Source organism: Taudactylus pleione, unplaced genomic scaffold, assembly GCF_031769625.1.
Source record: "Taudactylus pleione unplaced genomic scaffold, aTauple2 ptg001748bl, whole genome shotgun sequence".
NCBI classification, from domain to species: domain Eukaryota; kingdom Metazoa; phylum Chordata; class Amphibia; order Anura; family Myobatrachidae; genus Taudactylus; species Taudactylus pleione.
This window is the reverse complement of record NW_028286145.1, coordinates 164847-184214: the sequence shown is the minus strand read 5'-3', so window position 1 is coordinate 184214 and position 19368 is coordinate 164847. Positions and strand designations below refer to the sequence as shown.

The following is a 19368-nucleotide window of genomic DNA, read 5'->3' as shown; positions in this document are numbered from 1 at the left end:
GATTTTCTGACATCACGGAAACTCTCCCCCTGGTGGTTGGAAACGTCACATCAGTGGCAGCCAATCAGAGGCAGGCTGTGTGTATATATAGCAGCTGCAGGATACAGCAGGGAGGGAAAGGCTGGAGGCTCTGGGACACCTCACAGGTTATTACAGACCAGCAGCTATACAGAGGTAAGTGACTTGTGCCCCCCTCAGCACTGCACCCAAATATAGTGCCCGTACCCCAATGACCCCCATGCACACCGTAATTCATATACCCCAAATTACACCATTGTTCCCCATATTCCAGCCCATCACCTGGATATTACTGTACCCTGTACCACAGCCCCCTCCCCACTACTCCCATCACCTGTATATTATCTCCTGTAACTGCACCCCTGTACCAGAGCCCCCTCCTCACTACTCCCATCACCTGTATATTATCTCCTGTACCAGAGCCCCCTCCCCACTACTCCCATCACCTGTATATTATCTCCTGTAACTGCACCCCTGTACCAGAGCCCCCTCCTCACTACTCCCATCACCTGTATATTATCTCCTGTACCAGAGCCCCCTCCCCACTACTCCCATCACCTGTATATTATCTCCTGTAACTGCACCCCTGTACCAGAGCCCCCTCCTCACTACTCCCATCACCTGTATATTATCTCCTGTACCAGAGCCCCCTCCCCACTACTCCCATCACCTGTATATTATCTCCTGTAACTGCACCCCTGTACCAGAGCCCCCTCCTCACTACTCCCATCACCTGTATATTATCTCCTGTACCAGAGCCCCCTCCCCACTACTCCCATCACCTGTATATTATCTCCTGTAACTGCACCCCTGTACCAGAGCCCCCTCCTCACTACTCCCATCACCTGTATATTATCTCCTGTACCAGAGCCCCCTCCCCACTACTCCCATCACCTGTATATTATCTCCTGTAACTGCACCCCTGTACCAGAGCCCCCTCCTCACTACTCCCATCACCTGTATATTATCTCCTGTACCAGAGCCCCCTCCCCACTACTCCCATCACCTGTATATTATCTCCTGTAACTGCACCCCTGTACCAGAGCCCCCTCCTCACTACTCCCATCACCTGTATATTATCTCCTGTACCAGAGCCCCCTCCCCACTACTCCATCACCTGTATATAATCCCCTGTACCAGAGCCCCCTCCCCACTACTCCACCTGGATATTATCTCCTGTACCTGCACCCCTGTACCAGAGCCCCCTCCCCACTACTCCCATCACCTGTATATTATCCCCTGTACCAGAGCCCCCTCCCCACTACTCCCATCACCTGGATATTATCCCCTGTACCAGAGCCCCCTCCCCGCTACTCCCATCACCTGTATATTATCTCCTGTAACTACACCCCTGTACCAGAGCCCCCTCCCCACTACTCCCATCACCTGTATATTATCCCCTGTACCAGAGCCCCCTCCCCACTACTCCCATCACCTGTATATTATCTCCTGTACCAGAGCCCCCTCCCCACTACTCCCATCACCTGTATATTATCTCCTGTACCAGAGCCCCCTCCTCACTACTCCCATCACCTGTATATTATCCCCTGTACCAGAGCCCCCTCCCCGCTACTCCTATCACCTGTATATTATCCCCTGTACCAGAGCCCCCTCCCCACTACTCCCATCACCTGTATATTATCTCCTGTACCAGAGCCCCCTCCCCACTACTCCCATCACCTGTATATTATCTCCTGTACCAGAGCCCCCTCCCCACTACTCCCATCACCTGTATATTATCTCCTGTACCAGAGCCCCCTCCCCACTACTCCCATCACCTGTATATTATCTCCTGTACCAGAGCCCCCTCCCCACTACTCCCATCACCTGTATATTATCTCCTGTACCAGAGCCCCCTCCCCACTACTCCCATCACCTGTATATTATCTCCTGTACCAGAGCCCCCTCCTCACTACTCCCATCACCTGTATATTATCTCCTGTACCAGAGCCCCCTCCCCACTACTCCCATCACCTGTATATTATCTCCTGTACCAGAGCCCCCTCCTCACTACTCCCATCACCTGTATATTATCTCCTGTACCAGAGCCCCCTCCTCACTACTCCCATCACCTGTATATTATCCCCTGTACCAGAGCCCCCTCCCCACTACTCCCATCACCTGTATATTATCTCCTGTAACTGCACCCCTGTACCAGAGGCCCCTCCCCACTACTGCCATCACCTGGATATTACTGTACCCTTTACCAGAGCCCCCTCCCCACTACTCCCATCACCTGTATATTATATGCTGTAACTGCACCCCTGTAGCAGAGCCCCCTCCCCAATATTGCTTGTACCTCAGCACACAGACCCCATCCCTGGCCTAACATGAGAAGTGACTTTGTTATCTCCCCTTTCCCTCAGATGGAACTAAGCAGCTTCTATAGCCCGGAGCTGGCACCACAGGAGGTCCCAAACATGGACTTTGGCTCAGGTAATGATCACACAATGACTGTGCAGCTATATACAGTATGTTATTACAGGCAGAGCTAGCAATCCCTGCATGCCACAGGTCGCCTGAGCCTGGAACAGCCTCCTACAGTACAGGAGAGCAGGTGCAGCAATCCCTGCCTGCTACAGGTCGCTCCTCCAGTACAGGAGACCAGGTGCAGCAAATCTCTGCAGTTACAGTCACTCTCCTTTACAGAAATGGGTGTAATATGAAGGGTGTAATATTGTTACATTAGGCCTGTTGACCTGGTGATTAGTGCACAGCTCCGATGATCTAGGGTCTGTGCATGTGCAGAACGATTCCTGCGATCTCGCTCGCAGACCCCCCTATGCTGCGACATGTAATTTGGGGGGTGGAGCAAGGGCGCGGCTGGTCACCATTAGGGGTGTGTCACCCCTGTTTTCCCGGGAGGTGCGAGGCCAGGGTCTGCATTGCGTGGATGCAGATTTCCTGGCCTGACTGTTTCCCACAGACCCCTCCTGCTGCGTTTGCGATAGACAGGATGGCGCAGTGACTTGTGCGCGGCTCTGCAATTCCGTCCATCTCTGAATCGTGCCCATTATACGCAGTGGTACTGTAGTTTGCGCTAATGCCGCAACCACTGTAACCTGTACAGACACTGCTGCGCCACTAACTCGCCGCTTGTGTACAAAGCACCATCGATCCCACCATCGCACTTCTGCTCACAGCGTCCAAGGCCAGAGGAACTGCGCAAAAAGACGCAGCCGCTCGCCGTAACACGCCCACAACATGCTCGCATCAAAAATGTCAATCATACCCCCTTCCAGTGCTCACTATGGCCGCCGTCGGTAAACCATCGCAACGCACGTGCAGTACAAAAAACATTGGCCAACTGCGCAAACATAGCATAGCGCCGACCTGTTACTGGTTACCGGATAGTTCTTTCCCAGGACTGAATAAGTTACATGTATATCTGACATAGTAACGGGATCTATTGTTACCTGCTGGTTATTACTATTGTCATATACACACACAGGAGCTGGTGTCGTCTCCATATTATATATATATATATATATATATATATATATATATATATAGGCCAATGTAATAGGGTGAGAGTTTAGAGAAAGTGACGGTTTAGCAGTAAATCTTACACCGTTACATTGGTCGGGTTTTATCTTCAAAATGGGAAAATATCTGAATGAGAGTTTAAATTGTGAGAGTGTTCTGAGTGTAGGAGCATTAGGGAGAGAGTTTGCATGTTCTCTGTCTCTATTATAAAAGTGTGAGAAATCTCTCCCATTCTCTAACCTCTCCCCCTATTACATTTGGCCCGAAGATATGACAGTATTTTTTTTTTATAGATTTCAGACATGAAGATCCAGGTTTCCTCCAAGATATTGGGCTGAACACTGTCCCCCTGAATGCAGGAAAGGGACTGTACCCCAACTCCGCTCAGTGCACGATCAGCAACCCCCTGTCCTGTGATGACTTCACAGAGCAGTCCCTGTATTACTGGGGACACTACAGCCAAGGTAGGCAGCCATACACCTAATCCCAGAGCAGTCCCTGTATTACTGGGGACACTACAGCCAAGGTAGGCAGCCATACACCTAATCGCAGAGCGGTTCCCGTATTACTGGGGACACTACAGCAAAGGTAGGCAGCCATACACCTAATCCCAGAGCAGTCCCTGTATTACTGGGGCCACTACAGCCAAGGTAGGCAGCCATACACCTAATCCCAGAGCGGTTCCCGTATTACTGGGGACACTACAGCAAAGGTAGGCAGCCATACACCTAATCCCAGAGTGGTCCCCTTATTACTGGGGACACTACAGCCAAGGTAGGCAGCCATACACCTAATCCCAGAACGGTCCCAGTATTACTGGGGACACTACAGCCAAGGTAGGCAGCCATACACCTAATCCCAGAGCGGTCCCAGTATTACTGGGGACACTACAGCCAAGGTAGGCAGCCATACACCTAATCCCAGAGCGGTCCCAGTATTACTGGGGACACTACAGCCAAGGTAGGCAGCCATACACCTAATCCCAGAGCGGTCCCCATATTACTGGGGACACTACAGCCAGGTTAGGAAGCCATACACCTAATCCCAGAGCGGTCCCAGTATTACTGGGGACACTACAGCCAGGTTAGGAAGCCATACACCTAATCCCAGAGCGGTCCCAGTATTACTGGGGACACTACAGCCAGGTTAGGAAGCCATACACCTAATCCCAGAGCGGTCCCAGTATTACTGGGGACACTACAGCCAGGTTAGGAAGCCATACACCTAATCCCAGAGCGGTCCCAGTATTACTGGGGACACTACAGCCAGGTTAGGAAGCCATACACCTAATCCCAGAGCGGTCCCAGTATTACTGGGGACACTACAGCCAGGTTAGGCAGCCATACACCTAATCCCAGAACTACTACAATAATATTTAAAAAACAAACTGGGTAATGAGCTCTTACATGTCAGTAGACAGGTAAATAGGTAAAACAATTAAAGTAGATCCTAAATTTTATGGATGTTTCCATTATAGATACATTAGCTGTTACTGTATTACAAGTCCTATCATACCAGTCAGTCATTGTGAGGGCATGCAGGGACTTGTAGTTCCACAGTAACAGAAAAATAGATGTGCATAACCCTCTAGCTGGAAGGGCTTGGTGGGACTTGTAGTTCCACAGCAGCTTTAGTGCAGAAAAATGCTGCACTCTGGATTATGTTTTCTGTATTAGATTAAACCTGACGCAGCCGGTCAAATGCACATGTAAGATGGCAGCATACGTGCATGACTGTTAGGGGAAAAATACAAAGCACGCCATCTCTTGGGAGTACCCTTACTGTGTGAGATGTTAGGGGTAGTTTCCCTTTAAGATGACTGCAATGGATATTAACATGTCATTTTTTTTTTTTAAAGGAACAGCGCAAGGACACCTGGAGGAATATCTGCCGTCTTTCCAGTCATTATTACCTGCGCTGGCTGAGGAAATGCAGAACCGCCCCCCCCACCAGGAGATCCCGGAGCAGATCCCCCATAACGAAGAATCCTTGTACCAGACGTACCAGGACCCTTTACCCTTTACCCCAATGTCAGACACGTTCTCCCAGAACTCGGGCTCTGGGTCGGTAGGAGATCAGAGTTTTGCCTGGGCAACCAGCGAGTGGCCCAGCTGGGACGAGGCTGCCTGGATGAGCGGTAACCAGTCTACGGAGACCTGCCCGCAACTGAACCCAAGCAACCAGCGCGTAGCTGCACACAGAGACCCCTACACAGCAGGTGAGGACCGGCACGGCCTTAGGGCTATAAACACAGTGACACTCTGTAAAGAACATATAACAAATAATACAATAGACTGTCAGAAATCATCAGCCATTTCACATGCCGACATCACCCCCTGTGCATTAGTTGCCTTAAACACAATAAGTTTGTTGTGCATAGGGAAAAAAACCTTCCCCCACAATCACAACTTTAATCTTCAGCTTTAAAGAGCTTCTAAAACTTCTACACTGATATATATATATATGAGTGGTATCATTAGAAGGACCAGTGTAGGCCTGAGTCAGTAACGGCTGTTCTCTTCCAGACATCGCCTACAATGACACCGGCTTCCATCAGACGTCCAACCTTGCAGGGCGCCAATGTGGGGCTGATAAGGATGGATACTACTCGACTCACAGTCAGAAGGCGCCAGGGGTTAAGGACAGCAAGCCTCCCGCAACAGGTGAGCCCCTCGCCCTGTAAGAGCACCTCTATACACAGACCATTCATGCCTATACCACCTTCCGAATAGGCGCTCAGCCCCTTTTTGCAGGTTTGAGGGATTACCCTGTTTGGGAATGTGGTGTTATCTCTCCCCCATGTGCAAGCTCGGAAACTGCACGCCAAGCCCCAATAACCTTTTTAGGGTTTTCATTTTGCGGATTCCTTGATAAACTGGCGGTAGAGAAGGGCGTCAAAATTTGCCTTTAAGATACAGGTCCAGGTAAGTAATATCCACATAATGATACGTATTATCTCCTGTGGAACTGGACCAGAGATATCCCTAAAATCGGACCTGGCAGATGTATTTTTAATGGAAACGTTTTTAAACCGCCCCTTGTTGCTGGGACTGTGGTTGACGTTGGCACCTCCTATAACCCAATTGACCGACTAGTTTTTTGTCTTTTGCTCACAGCTGCTTCTGGCCCAATTCAACTTTGGCAGTTCCTCCTGGAATTACTCCAAGACTCCTCCTGTCAGAAGCTGATTAGTTGGACGGGGAATGGATGGGAATTTAAACTTTCGGATCCTAATGAGGTATGTACCGTGTCCACCTACCTGCTACACACATTCTTCCTTTTTGTATAGAGCTCTATGACTATGATTTTTTCATATATATCTTTAGTATTTCATGGGTTAGACTTAAACCTTGTCTCCGCTTCCTCCTGACACGTCTCTCTGTGCTCTTCCAGGTGGCACGGATATGGGGAAGACGAAAGAACAAGCCCAGGATGAACTACGAGAAACTTAGCCGAGGTCTGAGATATTACTACCACAAGAACATCATTCATAAAACCGGTGGCCAGCGGTACGTTTACAAATTTGTGTGCGACATCCAAGATCTTCTCAACCGACCGGCACAAGGACCTCAACAGAAACCCAAAAGCCACAACCAAAGACCCAAGAAGGTGTAGATGGACAACCATGATGGCACAATAAACACACTCACAACTGTGAAGGTCCTTGGGGTGATACGGATTCTGGGGACCTGCTGTAAGAGGTGGGGTAAAGCCCTAGGCCACAGCCGAGCACTACAAGACAGGTCTTACCAAAGCACTGAAGAACACTGTAGATACTGGTCACAAGGGGAGGGGTGGTGGCTTCTCAAGGATTTGGAAGCAAAGTATGGCGTGGGTTGGCGAAAGAGACCTTCCCAGGCAACTTCTAGCCAACTTCTTCCCGTCTTACCTTCAATTTACTCAAATGCTCTTGTTCAGGTACATTCCCTTTATATTATCATGTAAATATTAAGATATTCTGTTATGTATTTTCATATTAATAAAATATATATATATATTTTTTTTTTTACCAAGAAACATTTGTGCTAAATTTATATAAATGGCGCAATGGAAGATGGTATTCTGATCACTGGGAATGGGGCGATACTGGTCTGGTCACACCGGTCTTATTCTGAATACAATGTGTGGTCCGGTGAATAGTCCACGTGAAAAATCTCTCAAACAAAAAGGCGCTACCCAATCTTCAGTCCAAAATGTTTGCACATCGGGGTAACGATATTCTGCGGAAATCTCCGCCACCCCGTTCTCATAAAGGCATCAGACATACACGAAACAAGACAGAAGAAGGAACCGTGGCGCATTGCCTCATATAGCAATGGTGGGTATAAAACCATGACCTTCTATATAGAGGAGACGCGGTGATTGCCGATGTACAACAGGTCTCCCAAACGTCCACACAAAATGGCGTCATCGGCAGCAGCTTAATCAGATACATGAAAATGAACTAATTTAATCCCATGTGGCTGAAGAAAACAGCAATGAAGAGATTTTATAATGCCCATACACGGAGCGATAAAGCAGCCGATCCGACGGATTGGTACGATTTTGGCTGCTATATTGTACCGTGTATGGGCATGATATCGGATAGTGCGCGCACCTGTGGGGTTGTACATCGCACCTCCAGATCTTACTGCAGGCTCAGCCGATCAGGGGATGGGATGTGCGATCCCATGCAGCGCTATGCGGGTGGGGGAGCCGGCATATAGGGCGGTTGGCCACCTGATCGCACATTGTGTGGGGACCGCCCGATATGTCAGACTTCAGATCCCCCGTCACGACGCACGGTGCACATCGCACCATGTATGGCCATTTTAAGAATATAACAAGTTATAGAATATGACAACAGTGACGTCTGGGACAGGTAATGTGCATCAGAAAAAAAAAATAATAATAAATATATATATTATTATTTTTAAATGTATCTAATATACAAGTACAAGGTACAGAACATGATACAAGTTAATTATCCCCAAAAAAAGATACTGAAAGTAAATCTACCTAAAACTTGTTAAAAAAAAGCCAAAACAAACCGAAGTGCAGGTGATGTCACAGCGCCCAGATTCCAGCTCTCATCCAGCCTGTACCAGATAAATGAGAGCTGAAATCTGATTGGCTGTCATTAGAAACATCCACTCCTTTTTTTTTTTTTTTTTTAACAGAAATTCTAGTAAATCTCCCCCTGACTCTCATTCGCTATACACTGATGCAGAGGTTCCCAAACGCCGCCATTACACTACAGATTTTAAGTATATCCATGCTTGAGCACAGGTGACTTAATTGGTACCCCAGCCAATTTGATTTAACTACCTGGAATTAAGCATGGATATCCTTAAACCCTGGACAGTAATGGCGGAGTTTGGGAAACTCTGGTGTAACGGATAAATCCAAAAGGACTCCGGTCCCGTAATTCTGTTCTCAGGGCCTATTTCTGGGGTGGTAGTAAGGTGAAAAGAAGCAATAACTTTGCACCAGGACAAACCATGATGAATTGCAGAGGGTGCACGTAACACACACATGCTGGGCAGCTTTATCCTTACACTGTAATGTAGCTCTGAGCTAGGACACGTCCCTCCCACATCTATCTCTCTGCACATTGTACATCTGCCCCCTGCAGTACAGCACGGTGTTACCCAGGGGCACAGTTACTGGCACTATCAGAGTCAGGGTATCACACATGCTGGGCAGCTTTATCCTTACACTGTAATGTAGCTCTGAGCTAGGACACGTCCCTCCCACATCTATCTCTCTGCACATTGTACATCTGCCCCCTGCAGTACAGCACGGTGTTACCCAGGGGCACAGTTACTGGCTCTATCAGAGTCAGGGTATCACACATGCTGGGCAGCTTTATCCTTACAATGTAATGTAGCTCTGAGCTAGGACACGTCCCTCCCACATCTAACTCTCTGCACATTGTACATCTGCCCCCTGCAGTGCAGCACGGTGTTACCCAGGGGCACAGTTACTGGCTCTATCAGAGTCAGGGTATCACACATGCTGGGCAGCTTTATCCTTACACTGTAATGTAGCTCTGAGCTAGGACACGTCCCTCCCACATCTAACTCTCTGCACATTGTACATCTGCCCCCTGCAGTACAGCACGGTGTTACCCAGGGGCAGAGTTACTGGCACTATCACAGTCAGGGTATCACACATGCTGGGCAGCTTTATCCTTACAATGTAATGTAGCTCTGAGCTAGGACACGTCCCTCCCACATCTGACTCTCTGCACATTGTACATCTGCCCCCTGCAGTACAGCACGGTGTTACCCAGGGGCACAGTTACTGGCACTATCAGAGTCAGGGTATCACACATGCTGGGCAGCTTTATCCTTACACTGTAATGTAGCTCTGAGCTAGGACACGTCCCTCCCACATCTAACTCTCTGCACATTGTACATCTGCCCCCTGCAGTACAGCACGGTGTTACCCAGGGGCAGAGTTACTGGCACTATCAGAGTCAGGGTATCACACATGCTGGGCAGCTTTATCCTTACACTGTAATGTAGCTCTGAGCTAGGACACGTCCCTCCCACATCTAACTCTCTGCACATTGTACATCTGCCCCCTGCAGTACAGCACGGTGTTACCCAGGGGCACAGTTACTGGCACTATCAGAGTCGGGGTATCACACATGCTGGGCAGCTTTATTCTTACACTGTAATGTAGCTCTGAGCTAGGACACGTCCCTCCCACATCTAACTCTTTGCACATTATACATCTGCCCCCTGCAGTACAGCACGGTGTTACCCAGGGGCACAGTAACTGGCACTATCAGAGTCAGGGTATCACACATGCTGGGCAGCTTTATCCTTACACTGTAATGTAGCTCTGAGCTAGGACACGTCCCTCCCACATCTAACTCTCTGCACATTGTACATCTGCCCCCTGCAGTACAGCATGGTGTTACCCAGGGGCACAGTTACTGGCACTATCAGAGTCGGTGTATCACACATGCTGGGCAGCTTTATCCTTACACTATAATGTAGCTCTGAGCTAGGACATGTCCCTCCTACATCTAACTCTCTCCACATTGTACATCTGCCCCCTGCAGTGCAGCATGGTGTTACCCAGGGGCACAGTTACTGGCACTATCAGAGTCAGGGTATCACACGTGCTGGGCAGCTTTATCCTTACACTGTAATGTAGCTCTGAGCTAGGACACGTCCCTCCCACATCTAACTCTCTGCACATTGTACATCTGCCCCCTGCAGTGCAGCATGGTGTTACCCAGGGGCACAGTTACTGGCACTATCAGAGTCAGGGTATCACACATGCTGGGCAGCTTTATCCTTACAATGTAATGTAGCTCTGAGCTAGGACACGTCCCTCCCACATCTAACTCTCTGCACATTGTACATCTGCCCCCTGCAGTGCAGCACGGTGTTACCCAGGGGCACAGTTACTGGCACTATCAGAGTCAGGGTATCACACGTGCTGGGCAGCTTTATCCTTACACTGTAATGTAGCTCTGAGCTAGGACACGTCCCTCCCACATCTATCTCTCTGCACATTGTACATCTGCCCCCTGCAGTACAGCATGGTGTTACCCAGGGGCACAGTTACTGGCACTATCAGAGTATCACACATGCTGGGCAGCTTTATCCTTACACTGTAATGTAGCTCTGAGCTAGGACACGTCCCTCCCACATCTAACTCTCTGCACATTGTACATCTGCCCCCTGCAGTGCAGCACGGTGTTATCCAGGGGCACAGTTACTGGCACTATCAGAGTCAGGGTATCATACATGCTGGGCAGCTTTATCCTTACACTGTAATGTAGCTCTGAGCTAGGACACGTCCCTCCCACATCTAACTCTCTGCACATTGTACATCTGCCCCCTGCAGTGCAGCATGGTGTTACCCAGGGGCACAGTTACTGGCACTATCAGAGTCAGGGTATCACACATGCTGGGCAGCTTTATCCTTACACTGTAATGTAGCTCTGAGCTAGGACACGTCCCTCCCACATCTAACTCTCTGCACATTGTACATCTGCCCCCTGCAGTGCAGCATGGTGTTACCCAGGGGCACAGTTACTGGCACTATCAGAGTCAGGGTATCACACATACTGGGCAGCTTTATCCTTACACTGTAATGTAGCTCTGAGCTAGGACACGTCCCTCCCACATCTAACTCTCTGCACATTATACATCTGCCCCCTGCAGTGCAGCATGGTGTTACCCAGGGGCACAGTTACTGGCACTATCAGAGTCAGGGTATCACACATGCTGGGCAGCTTTATCCTTACACTGTAATGTAGCTCTGAGCTAGGACACGTCCCTCCCACATCTAACTCTCTACACATTGTACATCTGCCCCCTGCAGTACAGCACGGTGTTACCCAGGGGCAGAGTTACTGGCACTATCAGAGTCAGGGTATCACACATGCTGGGCAGCTTTATCCTTACACTGTAATGTAGCTCTGAGCTAGGACACGTCCCTCCCACATCTAACTCTCTGCACATTGTACATCTGCCCCCTGCAGTACAGCACGGTGTTACCCAGGGGCACAGTTACTGGCTCTATCAGAGTCAGGGTATCACACATGCTGGGCAGCTTTATCCTTACAATGTAATGTAGCTCTGAGCTAGGACACGTCCCTCCCACATCTAACTCTCTGCACATTGTACATCTGCCCCCTGCAGTGCAGCACGGTGTTACCCAGGGGCACAGTTACTGGCTCTATCAGAGTCAGGGTATCACACATGCTGGGCAGCTTTATCCTTACACTGTAATGTAGCTCTGAGCTAGGACACGTCCCTCCCACATCTGACTCTCTGCACATTGTACATCTGCCCCCTGCAGTACAGCACGGTGTTACCCAGGGGCACAGTTACTGGCACTATCAGAGTCAGGGTATCACACATGCTGGGCAGCTTTATCCTTACACTGTAATGTAGCTCTGAGCTAGGACACGTCCCTCCCACATCTAACTCTCTGCACATTGTACATCTGCCCCCTGCAGTACAGCACGGTGTTACCCAGGGGCAGAGTTACTGGCACTATCAGAGTCAGGGTATCACACATGCTGGGCAGCTTTATCCTTACACTGTAATGTAGCTCTGAGCTAGGACACGTCCCTCCCACATCTAACTCTCTGCACATTGTACATCTGCCCCCTGCAGTACAGCACGGTGTTACCCAGGGGCACAGTTACTGGCACTATCAGAGTCGGGGTATCACACATGCTGGGCAGCTTTATTCTTACACTGTAATGTAGCTCTGAGCTAGGACACGTCCCTCCCACATCTAACTCTTTGCACATTATACATCTGCCCCCTGCAGTACAGCACGGTGTTACCCAGGGGCACAGTAACTGGCACTATCAGAGTCAGGGTATCACACATGCTGGGCAGCTTTATCCTTACACTGTAATGTAGCTCTGAGCTAGGACACGTCCCTCCCACATCTAACTCTCTGCACATTGTACATCTGCCCCCTGCAGTGCAGCATGGTGTTACCAAGGGGCACAGTTACTGGCACTATCAGAGTCGGTGTATCACACATGCTGGGCAGCTTTATCCTTACACTATAATGTAGCTCTGAGCTAGGACATGTCCCTCCTACATCTAACTCTCTCCACATTGTACATCTGCCCCCTGCAGTGCAGCATGGTGTTACCCAGGGGCACAGTTACTGGCACTATCAGAGTCAGGGTATCACACATGCTGGGCAGCTTTATCCTTACACTGTAATGTAGCTCTGAGCTAGGACACGTCCCTCCCACATCTAACTCTCTGCACATTGTACATCTGCCCCCTGCAGTGCAGCATGGTGTTACCCAGGGGCACAGTTACTGGCACTATCAGAGTCAGGGTATCACACATGCTGGGCAGCTTTATCCTTACAATGTAATGTAGCTCTGAGCTAGGACACGTCCCTCCCACATCTAACTCTCTGCACATTGTACATCTGCCCCCTGCAGTGCAGCACGGTGTTACCCAGGGGCACAGTTACTGGCACTATCAGAGTCAGGGTATCACACGTGCTGGGCAGCTTTATCCTTACACTGTAATGTAGCTCTGAGCTAGGACACGTCCCCCCCACATCTAACTCTCTGCACATTGTACATCTGCCCCCTTCAGTACAGCATGGTGTTACCCAGGGGCACAGTTACTGGCACTATCAGAGTATCACACATGCTGGGAAGCTTTATCCTTACACTGTAATGTAGCTCTGAGCTAGGACACGTCCCTCCCACATCTAACTCTCTGCACATTGTACATCTGCCCCCTGCAGTGCAGCACGGTGTTATCCAGGGGCACAGTTACTGGCACTATCAGAGTCAGGGTATCACACATGCTGGGCAGCTTTATCCTTACACTGTAATGTAGCTCTGAGCTAGGACACGTCCCTCCCACATCTAACTCTCTGCACATTGTACATCTGCCCCCTGCAGTACAGCACGGTGTTACCCAGGGGCAGAGTTACTGGCACTATCAGAGTCAGGGTATCACACATGCTGGGCAGCTTTATCCTTACACTGTAATGTAGCTCTGAGCTAGGACACGTCCCTCCCACATCTAACTCTCTGCACATTGTACATCTGCCCCCTGCAGTACAGCACGGTGTTACCCAGGGGCACAGTTACTGGCACTATCAGAGTCTGGGTATCACACATGCTGGGCAGCTTTATTCTTACACTGTAATGTAGCTCTGAGCTAGGACACGTCCCTCCCACATCTAACTCTCTGCACATTGTACATCTGCCCCCTGCAGTACAGCACGGTGTTACCCAGGGGCACAGTAACTGGCACTATCAGAGTCAGGGTATCACACATGCTGGGCAGCTTTATCCTTACACTGTAATGTAGCTCTGAGCTAGGACACGTCCCTCCCACATCTAACTCTCTGCACATTGTACATCTGCCCCCTGCAGTACAGCATGGTGTTACCCAGGGGCACAGTTACTGGCACTATCAGAGTCGGTGTATCACACATGCTGGGCAGCTTTATCCTTACACTATAATGTAGCTCTGAGCTAGGAAATGTCCCTCCTACATCTAACTCTCTCCACATTGTACATCTGCCCCCTGCAGTGCAGCATGGTGTTACCCAGGGGCACAGTTACTGGCACTATCAGAGTCAGGGTATCACACGTGCTGGGCAGCTTTATCCTTACACTGTAATGTAGCTCTGAGCTAGGACACCTCCCTCCCACATCTAACTCTCTGCACATTGTACATCTGCCCCCTGCAGTGCAGCATGGTGTTACCCAGGGGCACAGTTACTGGCACTATCAGAGTCAGGGTATCACACATACTGGGCAGCTTTATCCTTACACTGTAATGTAGCTCTGAGCTAGGACACGTCCCTCCCACATCTAACTCTCTGCACATTATACATCTGCCCCCTGCAGTGCAGCATGGTGTTACCCAGGGGCACAGTTACTGGCACTATCAGAGTCAGGGTATCACACATGCTGGGCAGCTTTATCCTTACACTGTAATGTAGCTCTGAGCTAGGACACGTCCCTCCCACATCTAACTCTCTGCACATTGTACATCTGCCCCCTGCAGTACAGCACGGTGTTACCCAGGGGCAGAGTTACTGGCACTATCAGAGTCAGGGTATCACACATGCTGGGCAGCTTTATCCTTACACTGTAATGTAGCTCTGAGCTAGGACACGTCCCTCCCACATCTAACTCTCTGCACATTGTACATCTGCCCCCTGCAGTACAGCACGGTGTTACCCAGGGGCACAGTTACTGGCACTATCAGAGTCGGGGTATCACACATGCTGGGCAGCTTTATCCTTACACTGTAATGTAGCTCTGAGCTAGGACACGTCCCTCCCACATCTAACTCTCTGCACATTGTACATCTGCCCCCTGCAGTACAGCACGGTGTTACCCAGGGGCACAGTAACTGGCACTATCAGAGTCAGGGTATCACACATGCTGGGCAGCTTTATCCTTACACTGTAATGTAGCTCTGAGCTAGGACACGTCCCTCCCACATCTATCTCTCTGCACATTGTATATCTGTCCCCTGCAGTGCAGCATGGTGTTACCCAGGGGCACAGTTACTGGCACTATCAGAGTCAGGGTATCACACATGCTGGGCAGCTTTATCCTTACACTGTAATGTAGCTCTGAGCTAGGACACGTCCCTCCCACATCTAACTCTCTGCACATTGTACATCTGCCCCCTGCAGTACAGCACGGTGTTACCCAGGGGCACAGTTACTGGCACTATCATAGTCGGGGTATCACACATGCTGGGCAGCTTTATCCTCACACTGTAATGTAGCTCTGAGCTAGGACACGTCCCTCCCACATCTAACTCTCTGCACATTGTACATCTGCCCCCTGCAGTACAGCACGGTGTTACCCCGGGGCACAGTTACTGGCACTATCAGAGTCAGGGTATGACACATGCTGGGCAGCTTTATCCTTACACTGTAATGTAGCTCTGAGCTAGGACACGTCCCTCCCACATCTAACTCCATCACATTGTACATCTGCCCCCTGCAGTGCAGCATGGTGTTACCCAGGGGCACAGTAACTGGCTCTATCAGAGTCAGGGTATCACACATGCTGGGCAGCTTTATCCTTACACTGTAATGTAGCTCTGAGCTAGGACACGTCCCTCCCACATCTAACTCTCTGCACATTGTACATCTGCCCCCTGCAGTGCAGCATGGTGTTACCCAGGGGCACAGATACTGGCACTATCAGAGTCAGGGTATCACACATGCTGGGCAGCTTTATCCTTACACTGTAATGTAAGTCTGAGCTAGGACACGTCCCTCCCACATCTAACTCTCTGCACATTGTACATCTGCCCCCTGCAGTGCAGCACGGTGTTACCAAGGGGCACAGTTACTGGCTCTATCAGAGTCAGGGCATCACACATGCTGGGCAGCTTTATCCTTACACTGAAATGTAACTCTGAGCTAGGACACGTCCCTCCCACATCTAACTCTCTGCACATTGTACATCTGCCCCCTGCAGTGCAGCACGGTGTTACCAAGGGGCACAGTTACTGGCTCTATCAGAGTCAGGGCATCACACATGCTGGGCAGCTTTATCCTTACACTGTAATGTAGCTCTGAGCTAGGACACGTCCCTCCCACATCTGACTCTCTGCACATTGTACATCTGCCCCCTGCAGTGCAGCACGGTGTTACCCAGGGGCACAGTTACTGGCACTATCAGAGTCAGGGTATCACACATGCTGGGCAGCTTTATCCTTACACTGTAATGTAGCTCTGAGCTAGGACACGTCCCTCCCACATCTAACTCTCTGCACATTATAAATCTGCCCCCTGCAGTGCAGTACGGTGTTACCCAGGGGCACAGTTACTGGCACTATCAGAGTCAGGGTATCACACATGCTGGGCAGCTTTATCCTTACACTGTAATGTAGCTCTGAGCTAGGACACGTCCCTCCCACATCTAACTCTCTGCACATTGTACATCTGCCCCCTGCAGTGCAGCATGGTGTTACCCAGGGGCACAGTTACTGGCTCTATCAGAGTCAGGGTATCACACATGCTGGGCAGCTTTATCCTTACACTGTAATGTAGCTCTGAGCTAGGACACGTCCCTCCCACATCTATCTCTCTGCACATTGTACATCTGCCCCCTGCAGTGCAGCATGGTGTTACCCAGGGGCACAGTTACTGGCACTATCAGAGTCAGGGTATCACACATGCTGGGCAGCTTTATCCTTACACTGTAATGTAGCTCTGAGCTAGGACACGTCCCTCCCACATCTTACTCTCTGAACATTGTACACCTGCCCCCTGCAGTACAGCATGGTGTTACCCAGGGGCACAGTTACTGGCTCTATCAGAGTCAGGGTATCACACATGCTGGGCAGCTTTATCCTTACACTGTAATGTAGGTCTGAGCTAGGACACGTCCCTCCCACATCTAACTCTCTGCACATTGTACATCTGCCCCCTGCAGTGCAGCATGGTGTTACCCAGGGGCACAGTTACTGGCACTATCAGAGTCAGTGTATCACACATGCTGGGCAGCTTTATCCTTACACTGTAATGTAGGTCTGAGCTAGGACACGTCCCTCCCACATCTAACTCTCTGCACATTGTACATCTGCCCCCTGCAGTGCAGCATGGTGTTACCCAGGGGCACAGTTACTGGCACTATCAGAGTCAGTGTATCACACATGCTGGGCAGCTTTATCCTTACACTGTAATGTAACTCTGAGCTAGGACACGTCCCTCCCACATCTAACTCTCTGCACATTGTATATCTGTCCCCTGCAGTGCAGCATGGTGTTACCCAGGGGCACAATTACTGGCACTATCAGAGTCAGGGTATCACACATGCTGGGCAGCTTTATCCTTACACTGTAATGTAGCTCTGAGTTAGGACACGTCCCTCCCACATCTAACTCTCTGCACATTGTACATCTGCCCCCTGCAGTGCAGCATGGTGTTACCCAGGGGCACAGTTACTGGCACTATCAGAGTCGGGTATCACACATGCTGGGCAGCTTTATCCTTACACTGTAATGTAGCTCTGAGTTAGGACACGTCCCTCCCACATCTAACTCTCTGCACATTGTACATCTGCCCCCTGCAGTGCAGCATGGTGTTACCCAGGGGCACAGTTACTGGCACTATCAGAGTCAGGGTATCACACATGCTGGGCAGCTTTATCCTTACACTGTAATGTAGCTCTGAGCTAGGACACGTCCCCCCCACATCTAACTCTCTGCACATTGTACATCTGCCCCCTGCAGTACAGCACGGTGTTACCCCGGGGCACAGTTACTGGCACTATCAGAGTCAGGGTATCACACATGCTGGGCAGCTTTATCCTTACACTGTAATGTAGCTCTGAGCTAGGACACGTCCCTCCCACATCTAACTCTCTGCACATTGTACATCTGCCCCCTGCAGTGCAGCACGGTGTTACCCAGGGGCACAGTTACTGGCACTATCAGAGTCAGGGTATCACACATGCTGGGCAGCTTTATCCTTACACTGTAATGTAGCTCTGAGCTAGGACACGTCCCTCCCACATCTAACTCTCTGCACATTGTACATCTGCCCCCTGCAGTGCAGCACGGTGTTACCCAGGGGCACAGATACTGGCACTATCAGAGTCAGGGTATCACACATGCTGGGCAGCTTTATCCTTACTCTGTAATGTAGCTCTGAGCTAGGACATGTCTCTCCCACATCTAACTCTCTGCACATTGTACATCTGCACCCTGCAGTACAGCATGGTGTTACCCAGGGGCACAGTTACTGGCACTATCAGAGTCAGGGTATCACACATGCTGGGCAGCTTTATCCTTACACTGTAATGTAACTCTGAGCTAGGACACGTCCCTCCCACATCTAACTCTCTGCACATTGTACATCTGCCCCCTGCAGTGCAGCACGGTGTTACCAAGGGGCACAGTTACTGGCTCTATGAGAGTCAGGGCATCACACATGCTGGGCAGCTTTATCCTTACACTGTAATGTAACTCTGAGCTAGGACACGTCCCTCCCACATCTAACTCTCTGCACATTGTACATCTGCCCCCTGCAGTGCAGCACGGTGTTACCAAGGGGCACAGTTACTGGCTCTATCAGAGTCAGGGCATCACACATGCTGGGCAGCTTTATCCTTACACTGTAATGTAGCTCTGAGCTAGGACACGTCCCTCCCACATCTAACTCTCTGCACATTGTACATCTGCCCCCTGCAGTGCAGCACGGTGTTACCCAGGGGCACAGTTACTGGCACTATCAGAGTCAGGGTATCACACATGCTGGGCAGCTTTATCCTTACACTGTAATGTAGCTCTGAGCTAGGACACGTCCCTCCCACATCTAACTCTCTGCACATTATAAATCTGCCCCCTGCAGTGCAGTACGGTGTTACCCAGGGGC

At 50.1% G+C, this 19368-nt stretch overlaps 1 protein-coding gene across 1 annotated transcript; it reads left to right on the top strand.

Moving 5' to 3' along the window:
* Positions 1-138: 138 nt before the first annotated feature.
* Positions 139-7255, top strand: LOC148439491 (uncharacterized). Its single transcript, XM_088464678.1, has 7 exons — positions 139-174; positions 2385-2454; positions 3798-3968; positions 5363-5722; positions 6030-6167; positions 6621-6742; positions 6898-7255. The coding sequence occupies exons 2-7, from the start codon at positions 2385-2387 to the stop codon at positions 7117-7119; spliced, it is 1083 nt and encodes a 360-aa protein (XP_088320804.1). The 5' UTR covers positions 139-174; the 3' UTR covers positions 7120-7255.
* Positions 7256-19368: the final 12113 nt, after the last annotated feature.

Excerpts from the sequence above, each read along its gene's own strand:
- LOC148439491 (XM_088464678.1), top strand. The coding sequence starts at position 2,385 with ATGGAACTAAGCAGCTTCTATAGCCCGGAGCTGGCACCACAGGAGGTC. Across the intron at positions 3,969-5,362 it reads CTGGGGACACTACAGCCAAG|GAACAGCGCAAGGACACCTG; the intron begins GTAGGCAGCCAT and ends TTTTTTTTAAAG. Across the intron at positions 6,168-6,620 it reads CAGCAAGCCTCCCGCAACAG|CTGCTTCTGGCCCAATTCAA; the intron begins GTGAGCCCCTCG and ends TTTTGCTCACAG.